Source organism: Oncorhynchus keta, chromosome 19 (genome assembly GCF_023373465.1).
Source record: "Oncorhynchus keta strain PuntledgeMale-10-30-2019 chromosome 19, Oket_V2, whole genome shotgun sequence".
NCBI classification, from domain to species: Eukaryota; Metazoa; Chordata; class Actinopteri; order Salmoniformes; family Salmonidae; genus Oncorhynchus; species Oncorhynchus keta.
The window spans coordinates 46,545,522-46,562,664 of NC_068439.1; the positions used below are offsets into that span (position 1 = coordinate 46,545,522).

The 17,143-nt window shown below is 43.3% G+C and overlaps 1 protein-coding gene across 3 annotated transcripts in view; it reads right to left on the minus strand.

Annotated features, from left to right (window-relative positions):
* LOC118398375 (syntaxin-binding protein 5) overlaps nt 1–17,143 on the minus strand; it is a 157,639-nt gene that overhangs the window by 139,334 nt on the left and 1,162 nt on the right. For all 3 annotated transcript variants that reach the window (XM_052470656.1, XM_052470655.1, XM_052470654.1), the window contains exon 2: nt 13,136–13,233. In XM_052470656.1, the coding sequence (XP_052326616.1) occupies nt 13,136–13,233 (98 nt within the window). The remainder of the gene's footprint in view (nt 1–13,135; nt 13,234–17,143) is intronic.

Here is a 17,143-nt window from a genome sequence, read left to right on the forward strand (position 1 = left end):
TGACTCAAAGCTTAAAAATCCTTCTGTCTCCTTCATCTAAGACTTTGGACAGATACTCCAATCTCCGCTGTGGAGCTTTGCAGCTCCTTCAGGGTTATCTTTGGTCTCTTTGTTGCCTCTCTGATTAATGCCCTCCTTGCCTGGTCCGTGAGTTTTGGTGGGCAGCCCTCTCTTGGCAGGTTTGTTGTGGTGCCATATTCTTTCCATTTTTTAACAATGGATTTAATGGTGCTCCAAGGGAAATTCAAAGTTTGGGATATTTTTTTATTAACCCAACCCTGATCTGTACTTCTCCACAACTTTGTCCCTGACCGGTTTGGAGATCTCCTTGGTCTTCATGGTGCCGCTTGCTTGGTGGTGCCCCTTGCTTAGTGGTGTTGCAGACTTTGGGGCTTTTCAGTACAGGTGTATATATACTGAGATCATGTGAAAGATCATGTGGCACCTAGATTGCACACAGTTGGAATTTATTTAACTAATTATGTGACTTCTGAAGGTAATTGGTTGCACCAGATCATATTTAGGGGCTTCATAGCGAAAGGGGGGATACATATGCACGCACCACTTTTCCCTAATTCTTTCATTTCACTTCACCAATTTGGACTATTTTGTGTATGTCCATTACATGAAATCCAAATAGAAAAACACCAAGCGGGATGAATACTTTTGAAAGGCATTGTATATACAGTCCCAGTCAAAAGTTTGGACACACCTACTCATTGAAGGGTTTTTCTTTCTTTGTTTCTATTGTCTACATTGTAGAATGATAGTGAAGACATCAAAATAACACATATGGAATCATGTAGTCACCAAAAATGTGTGAAACAAATCAAAATATATTTTATTTTTGAGATTCTTCACCCTTTGCCTTGAAGACAGCTTTGCACACTCTTGGCATTCTCTCAACCAGCTGATGTAGCACTCCATCACTCTCCTTCTTGGTCAAATAGCCCGTACACAGCCTGGAGGTGTGTCATTGTCATGTTGAAAAACAAATAATAGTCGCACTAAGAGCAAACCAGATGGGATGGCATATCACTGCAGAATGCTGTGGTCGCCATGCTGGTTAAGTGTGCCTTGAATTCTAAATAAATCACAGACAGTGCCACCAGCAAAGAACCCACACACCATCACACCTCCTCTGCCATGTTTCATACTGGGAACCACACATGCGGAGATCATCTGTTCACCTACTCTGCCTCTCACAAAAATCTCAAATCTGGACTCATCTGACCAAATGACAGATTTCCACCAGTCTAATACACATTGCTTGTGTTTCTTGCCCAAGCAAGTATTTTCTTCTTGTTGGCCTTTAGTAGTGGCAATTCGTCCATGAAGGATGGATTCACGCAGTCTCCACTGAACAGTTGATGTTGAGATGTGTCTGTTACTTGAACTCACTGAAGCATTTATTTGGGCTGCAATTCCGGAGGCTGGGAACTCTAATGATCCTCTGCAGCAGAGTTAACTCTGGGTCTTCCTTTCCTGTGGCTGTCCTCATGAGAGACAGTTTTATCATAGAGCTTGATGGTTTTTGCGACTGCACTTGAAGAAACAGTAAAAGTTCTTGAACTTTTCCGGATTAACATAACTTCATGTCATAAAGTAATAATGGACTGTTTCTCTTATTTGAGCTGTTCCTGCCATAAAACGGACTTGGTCTTTTACCAAATGGGGCTATCTTCTGTATACCTCCCCTACCTTGTCACAACACAACTGATGGGCTCAAACACATTAAGAAGGAAAGAAATTCCACAAATGACCATTTAACAAGGCACACCTGTTGATTGAAATGCATTCCAGGTGACTAACTTATGGTTGAGAGAATGTCAAGAGTGTGCAAAGCTTTCATCAAGGCAAAGGGTGGCTACTTTGAAGAATCTCAAATATGAAATATATTTTGATTTGTTTAACACGTTTTCGGTTATAACATGACTCCATATCAAATCAAAAAAATATATATATATATATATAGCCGGCTGATATCTGATATCTCAAAGTGCTGTACAGAAACCCAGCCTAAAACCCCAAACAGCAAGCAATGCAGGTGTAGAAGCACGGTGGCTAGGAAAAACTCCCTAGAAAGGCCAGAACCTAGGAAGAAACCTAGAGAGGAACCAGGCTATGTGGTGTGGCCAGTCCTCTTCTGGCTGTGCTGGGTGGAGATTATAACAGAACATGGCCAAGATGTTCAAATGTTCATAAATGACCAGCATGGTCAAATAATAATACTCCAATCTCCCCATATGTGTTATTTCATCGTTTTTATGCCTTCACTATTATTCAACAATGTAGAAAATAGTCCAAATAAAGAAACACTTGAATGAATAAGTGTGTCCAAACGTTTGACTCATACTGTATACAGTTGAAGTCGTAAATTTACATGCACTTAGGTTGGAGTCATTAAAACTTGTTTTTCAACCACTCCACACATTTCTTGTTGACGAACTATAGTTTTGGCAGGTCGGTTAGGACATCTATTTTGTGCATGACACAAGTGATTTTCCCAACAATTGTTTACAGACAGATTATTTCACTTATAATTCACTGTATCACAATTCCAGTAGGTCAGATGTTTAAATACACTAAGTTGACTGTGCCTTTAAACAACTTGGAAAAGCACAGGGGTGGCAGCATCATGTTGTGGGGGTGCTTTGTTGCAGGAGGGACTGGTGCACTTCACAAAATAGATGGCATCATGAGGGAGTAAAATGATGTGGATATATTGAAGCAAAAACTCAAGACATCAGTCAGGAAGTTAAAGCTTGGTCTTCCAAATGGACAATGACCCCAAGCATACTTCCAAAATTGTGGCAAAATGGCTTAAGGACAACAAAGTCAAGGTATTGGAGTGGCCATCACAAAGCCCAGACCTCAATCCTATAGAAAATTTGTGGGCAGAACTGAAAAAGTGTGTGAGAGCAAGGACTTCTACAAACCTGACTCAGTTACACCAGCCCTGTCAGGAGGAATGGGCCAAAATTCACCCAATTTATTGTGGGAAGATTGCGGAAGGCTACCCGGAACATTTGACCCAAGTTAAACAATTTAAAGGCAATACTATCAAATACTAATTCAGTGTATGTACACTTCTGACCCACTGGGAATGTGATGAAAAAGCTGAAATAAATCCTTCTCTCTACTATTATTCTGACATTTCACATTCTTAAAATAAAGTGGTGATCCTAACTGACCTAAGACAGGGAATGTTTAAGAGGATAAAATGTCAGGAATTGTGAAAAACTGAGTTTAAATGTATTTGGATAAATGTATTCTGACTTCAACTGTATATACACATTTCCATTTCTCTCTGTCTCAAGGGCCCACTACGGGCTTCATCCCATGTAAGCCCGACATTAATCAGGCCCTGGATCTGCACTATGCAGCTGACGCAAGGGCACATTTTTCACTGGCTGTCCACTGGCCACAAAAACAATCATTGATAGGCAACTTACATTAAAATACACATACGGTTTACATTTGTGAACAGCCATCCACAACAACCACAATCTGTGGTGCAAAAAGTTAAATAAGAAGTGATATCCGTATCGCCCGTAGGCTACACCACTGCTGTCGTCCTCCAAGCGTTTATTCAAGTTAGATCATCTTTGGATGCCGACAGCAGTCACACCATTGGAAGACATAGCTTGGACTGTAACCTATGAAAGCCTATTCCTGCTCTTTTCCTGCGATCCATTAAAGTACATTTAGTGTGTCATCATAGTGGTCAGACTCGCTCAGGTGGAACTTAAACTTGCACCTTTTTTCAATGATGATTTAAATGTAATTGAGAAAACAGAAAGGTGTCAAAGATTTATTTCACAAACATCCTGTCTGAATTTAAAAGTAATCATGCTTTTTTGCTCTTAACGTATTACAGTTCGTCTTTTTGTAATCTATTACGTTTACGGGGAGGAGGAGGAGGAGGGGAGTTGATATTTATGCCTCTGTAACTTTCTCACTTATCATTATTCACGATTCATTCATGATTTTCCATCCACCCTGCAAACAAAAATGAGTCGTTAGGACATCCCGGAATGTAACAAACCAGGAACTAGACAAAACCTCCAGGGGACCATGATGCAAATTCCTGACCACTTTAGGTGACCATTTCGTGACGTTCCGAGGACGTCTTAACGACAGTTGTTTTTTGCAGGGAAGTTCCCTTGGGACCATCACGTGACGTCCTAATGACTAGTAACATGAAAGCCCTGAGAATGTCCTAAAAAGGCCCTGGCATGGTCCTCAGTGACGTCCTGGTAGGGACTAAACCAAGTGAACGTTTCCTTGTGGTCATTGAATGTCCCATGGATAATGTTCAATCAGAACCAAATAGGAACATTTTCGTAATGTTCCCTAATGGACATCAAAATGCCTTATTACAACATTATTCTGCGACCAAACTGAGCTTAATGATATATTGTAATCTTCCTAGAATGTTCTCAGAACGTCACTGGGATAACATCTCGTCAAAACCCTTAAAGGGACCTAATAGGAACGTTGCCTAATGTCATTAGGAAGTCCCCTGTTTGCTGGGCACATTAATGTATGTCAAGAAACATATTATATTTTTATTTACAATAAAAGTGACTCCATTCATTTCTATACATTAAAACAGATATGGATGGAAATACCCTCAAATAAAATGCCATTCTGTTCTGTTTTCTCATAGAAACATTTCTCAAATCCAAAATGCTGGTTTTAGCTTCACTGTCCAAATAAATATGTGGGGGAGTGTATATAGGCTTTGTTTACACAGGCAGCCCAATTCTGATATTTTTTCCACTAATTGTTCTTTTGATCAATCACATCAGATCTCTTCACATCAGATATTTTTCAGAGCTGATCTGATTGGTCAAAACACCAATTGGTGAAACATTTATCATAATTGGGCTGCCTGTGTGAATGCAGGATATATGCACACACACATGGTGAGATTGTAAAATATACACATGCTAATTTCACTCACACACACATGCATACAAAAGCCAGACACACAAAGATATGCACACACACACACACGCACGCATCACACACACACACACGCGGTGAGATTGTAAAATATACACATGCCAATTTCACTCACACACACGTGCATACAAAAGCCAGACACACAAACATATGCACACGCACACACACACACACATGGTGAGATTGTAAAATATACACATGCTAATTTCACTCACACACACGTGCATACAAAAGCCAGACACACAAACATATGCACACGCACGCACGCACGCACACACACACACACACACACACACACACACACACACACACACACACACACACACACACACACGGTGAGATTGTAAAATATACACATGCTAATTTCACTCACACACACGTGCATACAAAAGCCAGACACACAAACATATGCACACGCACACACACACACACACACATGGTGAGATTGTAAAATATACACATGCTAATTTCACTCACACACACGTGCATACAAAAGCCAGACACACAAACATATGCACACGCACGCACGCACGCACGCACGCACGCACGCACGCACGCACGCACGCACGCACGCACGCACGCACGCACGCACGCACACACACACACACACACACACACACACACACACACACACACACACACACACACACACACACACACACACACACACACACACACACACACACAGCAGCTAGGCTACTTTGAACGGCCTCTCTGTTGCTGTCTCATTCAGCCTTGCCTCCCCTCAGCTTCAGCACATTATGTAAATACTGACACCCACATACACACGCAAACTTACACACACACACACACACACACAACCCCAGGCCTGGACTGTACTGTGGAGTGCCATCTGAAATGGTTAGCTCACGACGAGAGACGCCAGACCAGGGAAGGGAAGGGTAAAAAAATCCAAAATGATTTTAAAAATCTGATAAAACTACAAATAGATCAATAGATAAATGCACAGTGGCTTCTGACCTGGAAAATGGAACATCTCTTCTCTGTGAGGCTGGCTGGCCTGTGCTGTTTAATTAGTCTCTCTCTCTCTCTCAATCCAGCATCACAGCTAGCTGCTCTACTCTCACAATATAGAATAATAATATACATGTAAGCAGACGCTTTTATTCAAAAGGACTTACAGACAAGCGTGCATACATGTTATGTATGGGTGGTCCCAGTTGGAATCGAACACACTGCCTTTGGCATTGCAAGTGCCATGCTCTACAGACTGAGCCACACAGGACCACTCTGTAAGAGGCTAAGCCTCTACAGCAGATCTCTACAACCAGATCTCTATAGCCAGATCTCTACAACCAGATCTCTATAGCCAGATCTCTACAGCCAGATCTCTACAACCAGACCTCTACAGCAGATCTCTACAGGCAGATCTCTGAGGCAGATCTCTACAGGCAGATCTCTACAGGCAGATCTCTACGGCAGATCTCTGAGGCAGATCTCTACAATCAGACCTCTACAGCAGATCACTACAGGCAGATCTCTGAGGCAGATCTCTACAATCAGACCTCTACAGCAGATCACTACAGGCAGATCTCTACGGCAGATCTCTGAGGCAGATCTCTACAACCAGATCTCTATAGCCAGATCTCTACAACCAGACCTCTACAGCAGGTCTCTACCACCAGATCTCTACGGTAGATCTTTAAGGCAGATCTCTACAACCAGATCTCTAAGGCAGATTTATACAGCCAGATCTCTACAGCAGATCTCTACAGCCAGATCTCTATAGCAGATCTTTACAACCAGATCTCTACAGCAGATCTCTACAGCCTGACAACTACAGCAGATCTCTACAACCAGACCTCTACAGCCAGATCTCTACCACCAGACCTCTACAGCCAGATCTCTACAACCAGATCTCTACAGCAGATCTCTACAACAGATTTCTACAACCACGTCTCTACCGCAGATTTCTACAGCCAGATCTCTACAGAAGATGTCTACAACCAGATCTCTACAGCCAGATCTCTAAGCAGATCTATACAGCAGATCTCTACAACCAGATCTTTACAACCAGATCTCTACAACCAGATCTCTACAGCCGATCTCTACAGCCTGACATCTACAGCAGATTTCTACAGAGATCTCTACAGCAGATCCCTACAACCAGATCTCTACAGCAGATCTCTACAGCCAGATCTCTACAGCCAGATCTCTACAACCAGATCCCTACAGCAGGGAAGGGGTAAGCCAGATAGAGATTCTAGTCGCATTGTAATACCAATACTGTGGACCAATAATGCATAAAACAACAAAGAGGCAACATGGATGGAAATGGAGTGTACAACTCTGCAATGTGTGTGCCTGTGCGTGTATGTGTACGCGTGTACCTATGTGTATGTGTGCCAGAGCATTCATCTCTGTGTGTGTGTGTGTGTGTGTGTGTGTGTGTGTGTGTGTGTGTGTGTGTGTGTGTGTGTGTGTGTGTGTGTGTGTGTGTGTGTGTGTGTGTGTGTGTGTGTGTGTGTGTGTGTGTGTGTGTGTGTGTGTGTGTGTGTGTGTGTGTGTGTGTTTACCTCTGTGTGTGATTTCTCCAACACCCTCTGCCCCGGTGATGAGACAATCTGTCGGTGTGCGGCGCGACAATTTGACCCATTGATCTGTGTCTGTCCGGCTGGGTTATAGGACTGCTATTTCCCCTGCTCACCCACCCTGGTGTGAAGGAGTCATCATGCCAGGCACTGCTGCATAGAAACACCCACAGGCCACCCAAAACACACACACAGATTACGGACCTGGTTCAATACAGTAGAAACACCTCCCTCCATCTTTCCTCCCATTCTGGAAGCCATGGATATATGAAAGCTTGGAAACCACTGCAAACATTTCACTGATAGGGGCATGTTAGATGAGTGGCTACTTGAAGAAGGGAAGTACCCCTTGGGCTTTACCACATATACCATCTGTAATATGGTCATTCTGCAGTCTGTATTAGTAACACAGTCCTTTCTCTCTATCCTCTCACACTTCAATGAGCAGATCATTTAATACAGCTAAACTGCTGGTGCAGCCAGACATCTTTCAATTGCTCCCTACATATTTTGAGACAAAGAAAATATTGCTGCAGAGCCTAATGATGCAGATTGATCCCAAACAATTGAGACAGGGTGTGTGTGTGTGTGTGTGTGCATGTGTGCGTGTGCATGTGTGTGTGTGCAGTAAGGCTCATTACAACACACAGATCAATATGACTTTCATGCTTGTTGAAAAGCACAGGAGCTGCATGGGTCTAACCTTAGCTGAGAAGTTAAGTGACGCATGACATCAAGAGAATTATTTTCTCTCCTTCTCCCCTCTTCTCTTCTCCTCTATCGCTCTGTGGTTTTTCCGTGCCACTCTCACTCTCTCTCTCTCTCTTTGTGTCTCTCTCAACGTTTCTGTGTGTGTGTGATGTGTTTCTGTGTGTGTGATGTGTTTCTGTGTGTGTGTGATGTGTTTCTGTGTGTAGGTACATGCGTCTCTCTCTCTCTCTCTCTCTCTCTGACATTACCAAAGGGACAGTAAACACATCGTCCTAACCCTGGCCAACATCACAAACGGGACAGTTTTTAGGATCACAGGCCATTCACTAGGCTGGCAGATCTGGGGACCCTCTCCTGTCTTCTCCTCTTCCCCTGCCGTAGTTCTCCAGCCCGCTCAGCTCCGCCCGCTGCCAGGCTCAGGCTCTTGATCTGCCACATCCTGTTATCCTCCATGGGAAGAAAGGAGAGGCGAGCACCGCCAACAGCCTCGCCACAGTCACACTGATAACAGCTAGCCTTACAGGCTACAGGACCGAGATAGAGCTACAGGAAAGACATAGAGCTACAGGACATACTGTTGAGCTGCAGGACAGAGATAGTGCTACAGGACAGACATAGAGCTGCAGGACAGACATAGAGCCACAGGATAGAGATAGAGCTACAGAACATGCATATAGCCACAGGACAGCGGTAGCGCTGCATGACAGACATAGAGCTACAGGACAGACATAGAGCTACGAGCCAGATATAGAGCTACAGGACAGAGACAGTGTTACAGAACAGACATAGAGCTACGGGACAGGCATAGAGCTACAGAACAGATATAGAGCTACATGACAGGCATAAAGCTACAGGACAGAGATAGAGATACAGGACAGACATAGAGCTACATGGCAGGCATAAAGCTGCAGGACAGAGATAGAGCTACAGGACAGACATGGCTACAGGACAGACATAGCAACAGGACAGACAAAGCTACAGGATAGAGATAGAGCTACTGGACAGAGATAGAGCTACAGGACCAACATATAGCTACAGGACAGACATAAAGCTAAGGAGAGATAGAGCTACAGGACATACATATGGCTACAGGACAGAGATACAGCTACTGGACAAATAGAGATAGAGGACAGACATAGAGCTACAGAAAAGACATAAAGCTAGAGGATAGAGGTACTGGACAGAGATATAGCTACATGACAGACATAGAGCTACAGGACAGACATATAGCTACAGGACAGAGATAGAGCTACATAACAGACATATAGCTACAGGACAGAGATATAGCTACATAACAGACATATAGCTAAAGGACAGACAGAGGTACAGGGCAGAAACAGATCTACAGGACAGACAGAGCTACGGGGCAGAAACAGTTCTACAGGACAGAGATAGAGCTACAGGACAGAGATAAAGCTACAGGACAGACATAGAGCTACGGGGCAGACATAAAGCTAGAGGAGAGAGGTACTTGACAGAGATATAGCTACATGACAGAAATAGAGCTACATAACAGACATATAGCTACAGGACAGACATATAGCTACAGGACAGACATAGCTACAGGACAAACATAGAGCTATGGGACAGATATAGAGCTACAGAACAGGCATAGAGCTACGGGACAGATATAGAGCTGCAGGACAAACATAGAGCTACAGGACAGTAATAAAGCCACATGATAGAGATATAGCTACTGGACATACATATAGCTACAGGACAGAAACAGAGCTGCAGGACAGACATAGAACTACAGGACAGAGAAAGAGCTACAGGACAGACAGAGCTACATGACAGGCATAGAGCTACAGGACAGATGTAGAGCTACAGGACAGAGATAGAGCTACAGGACATACATAGTGCTGCAATACAGACATAGAGCTATGAGCCAGACATAGAGCTACATGACAGTGATAGTGCTACAGAACAGACATGGAGCTACAGGACATACATAGCTCTGCAATACATACATAGAGCTACGAGCCAGACATAGAGCTCCAGGACAGAGATAGTGCTACAGAACAGACATAGAGCTACATGACAGGCATAAAGCTACAGGACAGAGATATAGATACAGGACAGACATAGAGCTACTTGACAGGCATAAAGCAACAGGACAGAGATAGAGCTACAGAACAGGCATAGAGCTACATGACAGACATAGAGATGTAGGACAGAGATAGAACTACAGGACAGACATAGGGCTACTGGACAGACATAGCTACAGGATAGAGATAGAGCTACAGGACAGCCATAGAACTACAGGACAGAGATAGAGCTACAGGACAGACATAAAGCTAAGGAGAGATAGAGCTACAGGACAGACATATGGCTACAGGACAGAGATACAGCTACTGGACACAGAGATAGATGACAGACATAGAGCTAAATAACAGACATAAAGCTAGAGGATAGAGCTAGAGGTACTGGACATACATATAGCTACAGGACAGAGATAGAGCTACAGGTCAGACATAGAGCTACAGGACAGACATATAGCTACAGGACAAACATAGAGCTATGGGACAGATATAGACCTACAGAACAGGCATAGAGCTACGGGACAGACATAGAGCTGCAGGACAAACATAGAGCTACAGGACAGACATAGAGCTACAGGACAGACATAAAGCCACATGATAGAGATAGAGCTACTGGACAGACATATAGCTACAGGACAAAAACAGAGCTACAGGACAGACATAGAACTACAGGACAGAGAAAGAGCTACAGAACAGAGAAAGAGCTACAGGACAGACAGAGCTACAGGACAGACAGAGCTACAGGGCAGAGATAGAGCTACAGGACAGGCATAGAGCTACAGGACAGAGATAGAGCTATAGGACAGACATAGAGCTACAGGGCAGACATAGAGCTACAGGGCAGAGATATAGCTACATGACAGACAGAGCTACAGGGCAGAAACAGATCTACAGGACAGACATAGAGCTACGGGGCAGAAACAGTTCTACAGGACAGAGATAGAGCTACAGGACAGAGATAAAGCTACAGGACAGACATAGAGCTACGGGGCAGAGATAGAGCTACAGGGCAGAAACAGATCTGCAGGACAGAGCTAGAGCTACAGGGCAGAAACAGATCTACAGGACAGAGATAGAGCTACAGGACAGAGATAAAGCTACAGGACAGAAACAGATCTACAGGACAGAGATACAGCTACAGGGCAGAAACAGATCTACAGGACAGAGATAAAGCTACAGGACATACATAGAGCTACGGGGCAGAGATAAAGCTACAGGGCAGAAACAGATCTACAGGGCAGAGATAAAGCTACAGGACAGACAGAGCTACAGGACAGAGATAGAGCTACAGGACAGACACTGAGCTACAGGACAGACACAGAGCTACAGGACAGACAGACCATCAAAGACCTAAGGCTATAGTATACAGCCACACAACAGACAAAGAGCTAGAGCTGCAAGGATTGCAACAGAAAATAGTTACAAGTATAGCGAGCAAGTAGTCCTATAAGGCTAATACAATCAGACTCAGAGACCAAGCCACAGAGACAAATCTAGTGCTACATCACGAGGCTATAGACATACTTTAAGCAAAGGGCTACACAACTACAGCTATAACACATGTCTACTACTAGACCCTCAGCCAAATCATCTTCATCAAAGGACAAATAAAAAAGTAACAATAAGAGCATGTCTTTCCTACCAGGCATCATCATTATCAGATTAGGCAAGAGCGAGCCGAGTCATCGTCGAGAGCACGGATCGAAAAAGGGAAAAGCGCAGGCAGTTGCATGACTCTCCATTCACCTTCCTCTCCCAGAGATAAGAACCTATCTGTTCCACATCACTCAAAGAGCTGACTGAAGTCATGACATTTTTCTAGTCTCTCAAATTCAAAGCTACCAACATCAGTGAGGAGGAAGAATTGTCAAACCCTGAACCATTCACTGACAGTTCAACATCAACTGAACTAGTCAAAGAAAGCACATATTGCATCAATGTAAACTGAACAGCATATCAACAACTCTATGGTTACATCTTGATTGACACCAATCTAATATCAATGCAAATAGATCAACACCGTTATCCTGCACCTATTAGAACTGAGATTAGTTTTTGCCTCATCTCATTCATGAAATAAATAGAAAAGAAGCCTACTTGTACAAGACCGCAAGCAGGAACAAAGGCAGACATCATACAGAAAGACAGACAGCATGGGGGACAAAAAGACATACACAGACAGGCAGAGAGACAGAGGCATGTTGCCGCCCACCTGTCCGCCCTTTAATCACACCTGAATGAGTTGTTTTTTCAGCGAGAACACACGCTGGAACAGTAAAGGGGCCGGGCGCAGGCAGGCAGAGAAGCAGGCAGGCAGGAGGCAGGCAGGTAGAGAGGTAGGCAGGCAGGAGGCAGGCAGAGAGGCAGGCAGGCAGAGAGGCAGGCAGGCAGGAGGCAGGTAGGCAGGAGGCAGGCAGGCAGGAGGCAAGCTAGTGGGAGGGTGCTCTCTGTAGCTATGGCTCCCTGTGGTGCCATTCCACTGCTTTGTGTTGTGAAGCACAGCAAGCTGTTGGCCCTGTAAACAGGCTGCTAGCTCTATATCAGGATTTTTTTGTTTTACAATGTAACACGCAATTATACTGTAAGATGTGTTATTACATATGGGTAGACTGATTATACATACGAAAACATGAGCTCAGCCTGTTATTCCAAGGACATTCTGATTGTCTTTCTATTCAATCCATCCATTCATCCATCTATCCAAACATTTGTCTATCCACCCATCTATCCATACATCCCACCTACCTGCTGCTGGTCTGGGCTGAGAGTAGCCTCATGCAGGTCCTTCCCCAGGAACCCAGGGTACAAAAACACAAACAAATCAATGGAGTTAAACACAGATCCACACAGAAAGGATACAGTCTCAGGGCGCCACTCTGGGTCCCAATGGCCAGGATCTTCTGGACTGGGTCATGGGCCATGGACGACGGCTGATAGGGGAAGCCATGACGGACAGTCTGGGCATCCAATGAGAGGGCAGAAAATCAGGGCGATGCGGAAACAACAGGTAAATCATGGTTAGAGGGAATTTTCATGAGCGTTCTCACAACAGAGTAACGTTAGTTTTCTGTCCAAATAATACAATCGATATACGTACTCAAACCGCAATTTGAAGTCTGTGAATGAACACTTGAAATGAACAGGCAAATGAACAAAAATATACAGCAACACAATGAGCACAACAGCAATGACCCTAGAAAAAACGTGCATTTTATGTGGGATTTTTTTTTATCGTAACAGTTAGGTTCCATCATATTGTGTGTGCATAGGCCCATTTTCAGATAATACTAACAACACCATCTCTTTTGATGGCGTCTCCCACATAGCAACTAGTCGTGATTACATTACTACTGTAGAAATAAAACACAGCAATAAAACCAATCACTTTGGGGCGTGACAGGTCTACCACAATATGCTGGTGCTACTGGAGCCTATTGCATCAGTCGGCAAGTCAATCGGCGAGTTGTTGTAGCCTACTTGTTTGCTTAAAGCCAGAGCAGAGCAGAGTGCTAAAGTATATTACGTAAGAGCCCCTCCACTGGAGCAGACACCTGCCCTAGCGCAGGCAGCAGCGGAAACACGGGCTGGGATTTGGATCATTTCCCCTCGACCATATGTGCCTGGAGTGCCAACCCAATTATGACACTCCAGGACCCGGCTGGATCAAAACCGCAAGACCTATTTTAGTTTTATTTGTATTTTCACGAAAATAATTGGCGACATGTAGCTTAGGCTGTTCTAGGCAACCATTACAGATATTAGGCCTACACGGGTCTAGCCAAGCGCAAATGCTGAAACCCTTGCGCACTCTTGCGATGGAGAGAAACATGTCACAAATAGCCCTGCGTTTTCAAGTCGATGATATAGGCTACCACAAATCATTTACATTATGGCCTAATGATATTAATCTTTCCCAAGAGCATAAACAAATATTCATGTTAAAGCGCACAAAACTGTGCCATGTAGAAATGAGCAGCATCACCCAACGCTGGGCTGCCATCGCCCCAAGGGATAAAAAAAAATGGTATGTATGCTTAATGTCATGTCAAGGGGTAGCCAAGCACCTCAACTGCTCCACGGAGTTGAGTGCAGACTAGAGCTTTTAAATGAACCTCCGACTTCTTAGAGTCGCTATTTGGTCGAAATTATTCAAACCTTACAGTGTACCTATGTATGTCCTCTGTTGTTGTGTACCCTTGTTTACTTGTCTACTTTTTAATGAAACGTAAATGTATCCAATAGAACACAGAGTGTTCTTCAATTCAAGTTTTTTTAACATCAGGTATGTACAGTGCGGTGTCCATCAGGGCAGTTGCCTTGGGCTGTTACTCTTCTCTATTTCTACAAATTATTTGCCACTGGTCTTACACAAAGCTAGAATGACTATATATGGATGATTCTACACACTACATGTCAGCACCCAAAACCAGTGAGCTCACTGAATTCTAAATAAAAAGTTACAGTCAGTATCAGAATGGGTGATTAATAATAAAGTGGTCTTAAAATGTGCAATATGCAGAAATCGCTCCACCATTTCTTGGTTGCTAAAATACAAGCAATGTACAGTGTAGAGAATCATTGTACCATCTAAAATGCTGTGAAATATAAGCAAAAATATAGTATTTTCAGCTGTTTGAAGCTGGTGTACAAAATCAAAAGTAAAAAAAAAGTAAATAGTAAATAGAGCACATAGAACAAATCTACCTATTCTTAGACTTGCATTCAATGACAAATCTATAATTCACATTTCACTCCTCCAGGTCCGTCTACTGTCAGCAGCCCCGCAGCAGATTAAAAGCTATGGATGACAGGGATTTCAGTTGCATGATTCCGCAGCTGTGGAATGCACTTTCAGACACTATTAGGGCTGGGGAGTCTATGTCCTCCTTTGAAGGCACAGCCCAAGACCTTGCTGTTCAGAAAAGGACCTCTGCTAACCCTGTTCTCATGTCTTCCGGATCTGACGACAACTGTATATAGCTTTGATTGTTATCTGTGTTCTGTGTTTTGGATTGTTCTTATTATTCTTGTGTATATTATTTTAGCACCTTGGGTATGAGAAAAACACTTTACAAATTAAATGAATTGTTGCTATTATTATTATTACATCTAAAAGTAAAGGCATTGTATTTGTTTCAAAATATTCTCTAAGACTTAAACCTCAATTGGAGTTATGTATAAAGGGTGTGGCCATTGAGCAAGTTGTGGAAGCTAAACTCCTAAGTATAACATTGGATGGTCAATTATCATGGTCAAGTCATATTGACAAAGTTGTTGTGAAGATGGGGAGGGGTATGTCTGTTATAACAAGATGTTCTGCGTTTTTTTACACAAAAATCAACTGTACTAGTTGTTTAGGCTCTGGTCTAGTCCCATCTTGATCACTGTCTGGCAATATGGTCAAGTGCAGCAAAGAAAGACCTAGCAAAGCTGCAGCTGGCTCAGAACAAAGCAGCAAGCCCTGCACAAGACATACCACCATGGGTCTCATCACTGTCCTCAAGTCCAAATGAAGTCGCGGCAACGCACAGTATTATACAGAGCCATGATCACATAGAACATCCTTCCATCTCCAATAACTCAAGCAAACATCAAAATGACCATTAAAAAAAAGTATTGGTATTTGACATTTTATTAGGATCCCCCATTAGCTGTTGGGAAAGCAGCAGCTACTCTTCCTGAGGTCCACACAAAACATGAAACAGGACATCATACAGACAAGAACAATGAATTGAACAACCTCTCATGGAGAGGTGGGACTGTGGTGGGACACACACAAACATGTGTTTTTCTTGTTGTATTGTTTGTATCCTTTATGTGGTCCTTCTGTAGCTCAGTTGGTAGAGCATGGCGCTTGTAACGCCAGGGTAGTGGGTTCGATTCCCGGGACCACCCATACGTAGAATGTATGCACACATGACTGTAAGTCGCTTTGGATAAAAGCGTCCACTAAATGGCATATATTATTATTATTATATTATTATTATATTATTTGTGTGTGTGTTTTAAATGTGTGTGACTGTCCTTGTCTATCAGTGTATCAGTGGTTTGTGACTTGTCATGTTTCGTGTTTTGTGTGGACCCCGGGAAGAGTAGCTGCTGCTTTCCCAACAGCTAATGGGAATCCAAATACACAAATACATACAATCATCAAATAAACAAATAAATACAATCACCAGTGGGCTACATCCACAGTCGGTGGTTGCAAATCCATTCAGTTTTCCATGTTGATTAAACTTCATAAACATATATTTGGAGGGTTGAAAGGATGTGGAAACAACGTTGATTCACCCAGTTTTTGCCCAGTGGAATTTGATAAACGATTTATTAAAAAGTATGGATTTCATTGAAAAAAAAGTCTGTGCTCCACTCTGCAGAGGGGTTGGGGTATTGGATAGTCAAGGGACTACAGCACATTGCCGTGAACTTGATGCTGTGGCTGCATGATCATGATCATGTGTAATAAAATAGCCCTTATACAGGTGTTCAATTCAATCTCGTGTTCGGGCCATCTTGGCCTGGCCCAAACATGACAATTGAATTAAGGTGAGAAACAGTCAAAAATTCAAGGGGTTGTCCATTTGAATAGAAAGCAACGTATCCTATGTATCAACGATAATATAGATTTGCAGTGGCGTCCTAAGGATGGGCTACGTTCGTTCCAGCTGATTTGCCGGCAGTGCGTGCATGTCAATCGAATGTGAGCTCTTATTAACCCCATCCATTCTTCTGTCAAGACCTATTCAATGAATAATGGGAGCCAGTGCATGATAACACGGGTCTAAATGTCAGACGCAGCCTTATTCTATGGATCAATGAGGGCATCGGGTGTGTGAACTGGAAGGTGAGTGTTGGTGGGACCGGCCA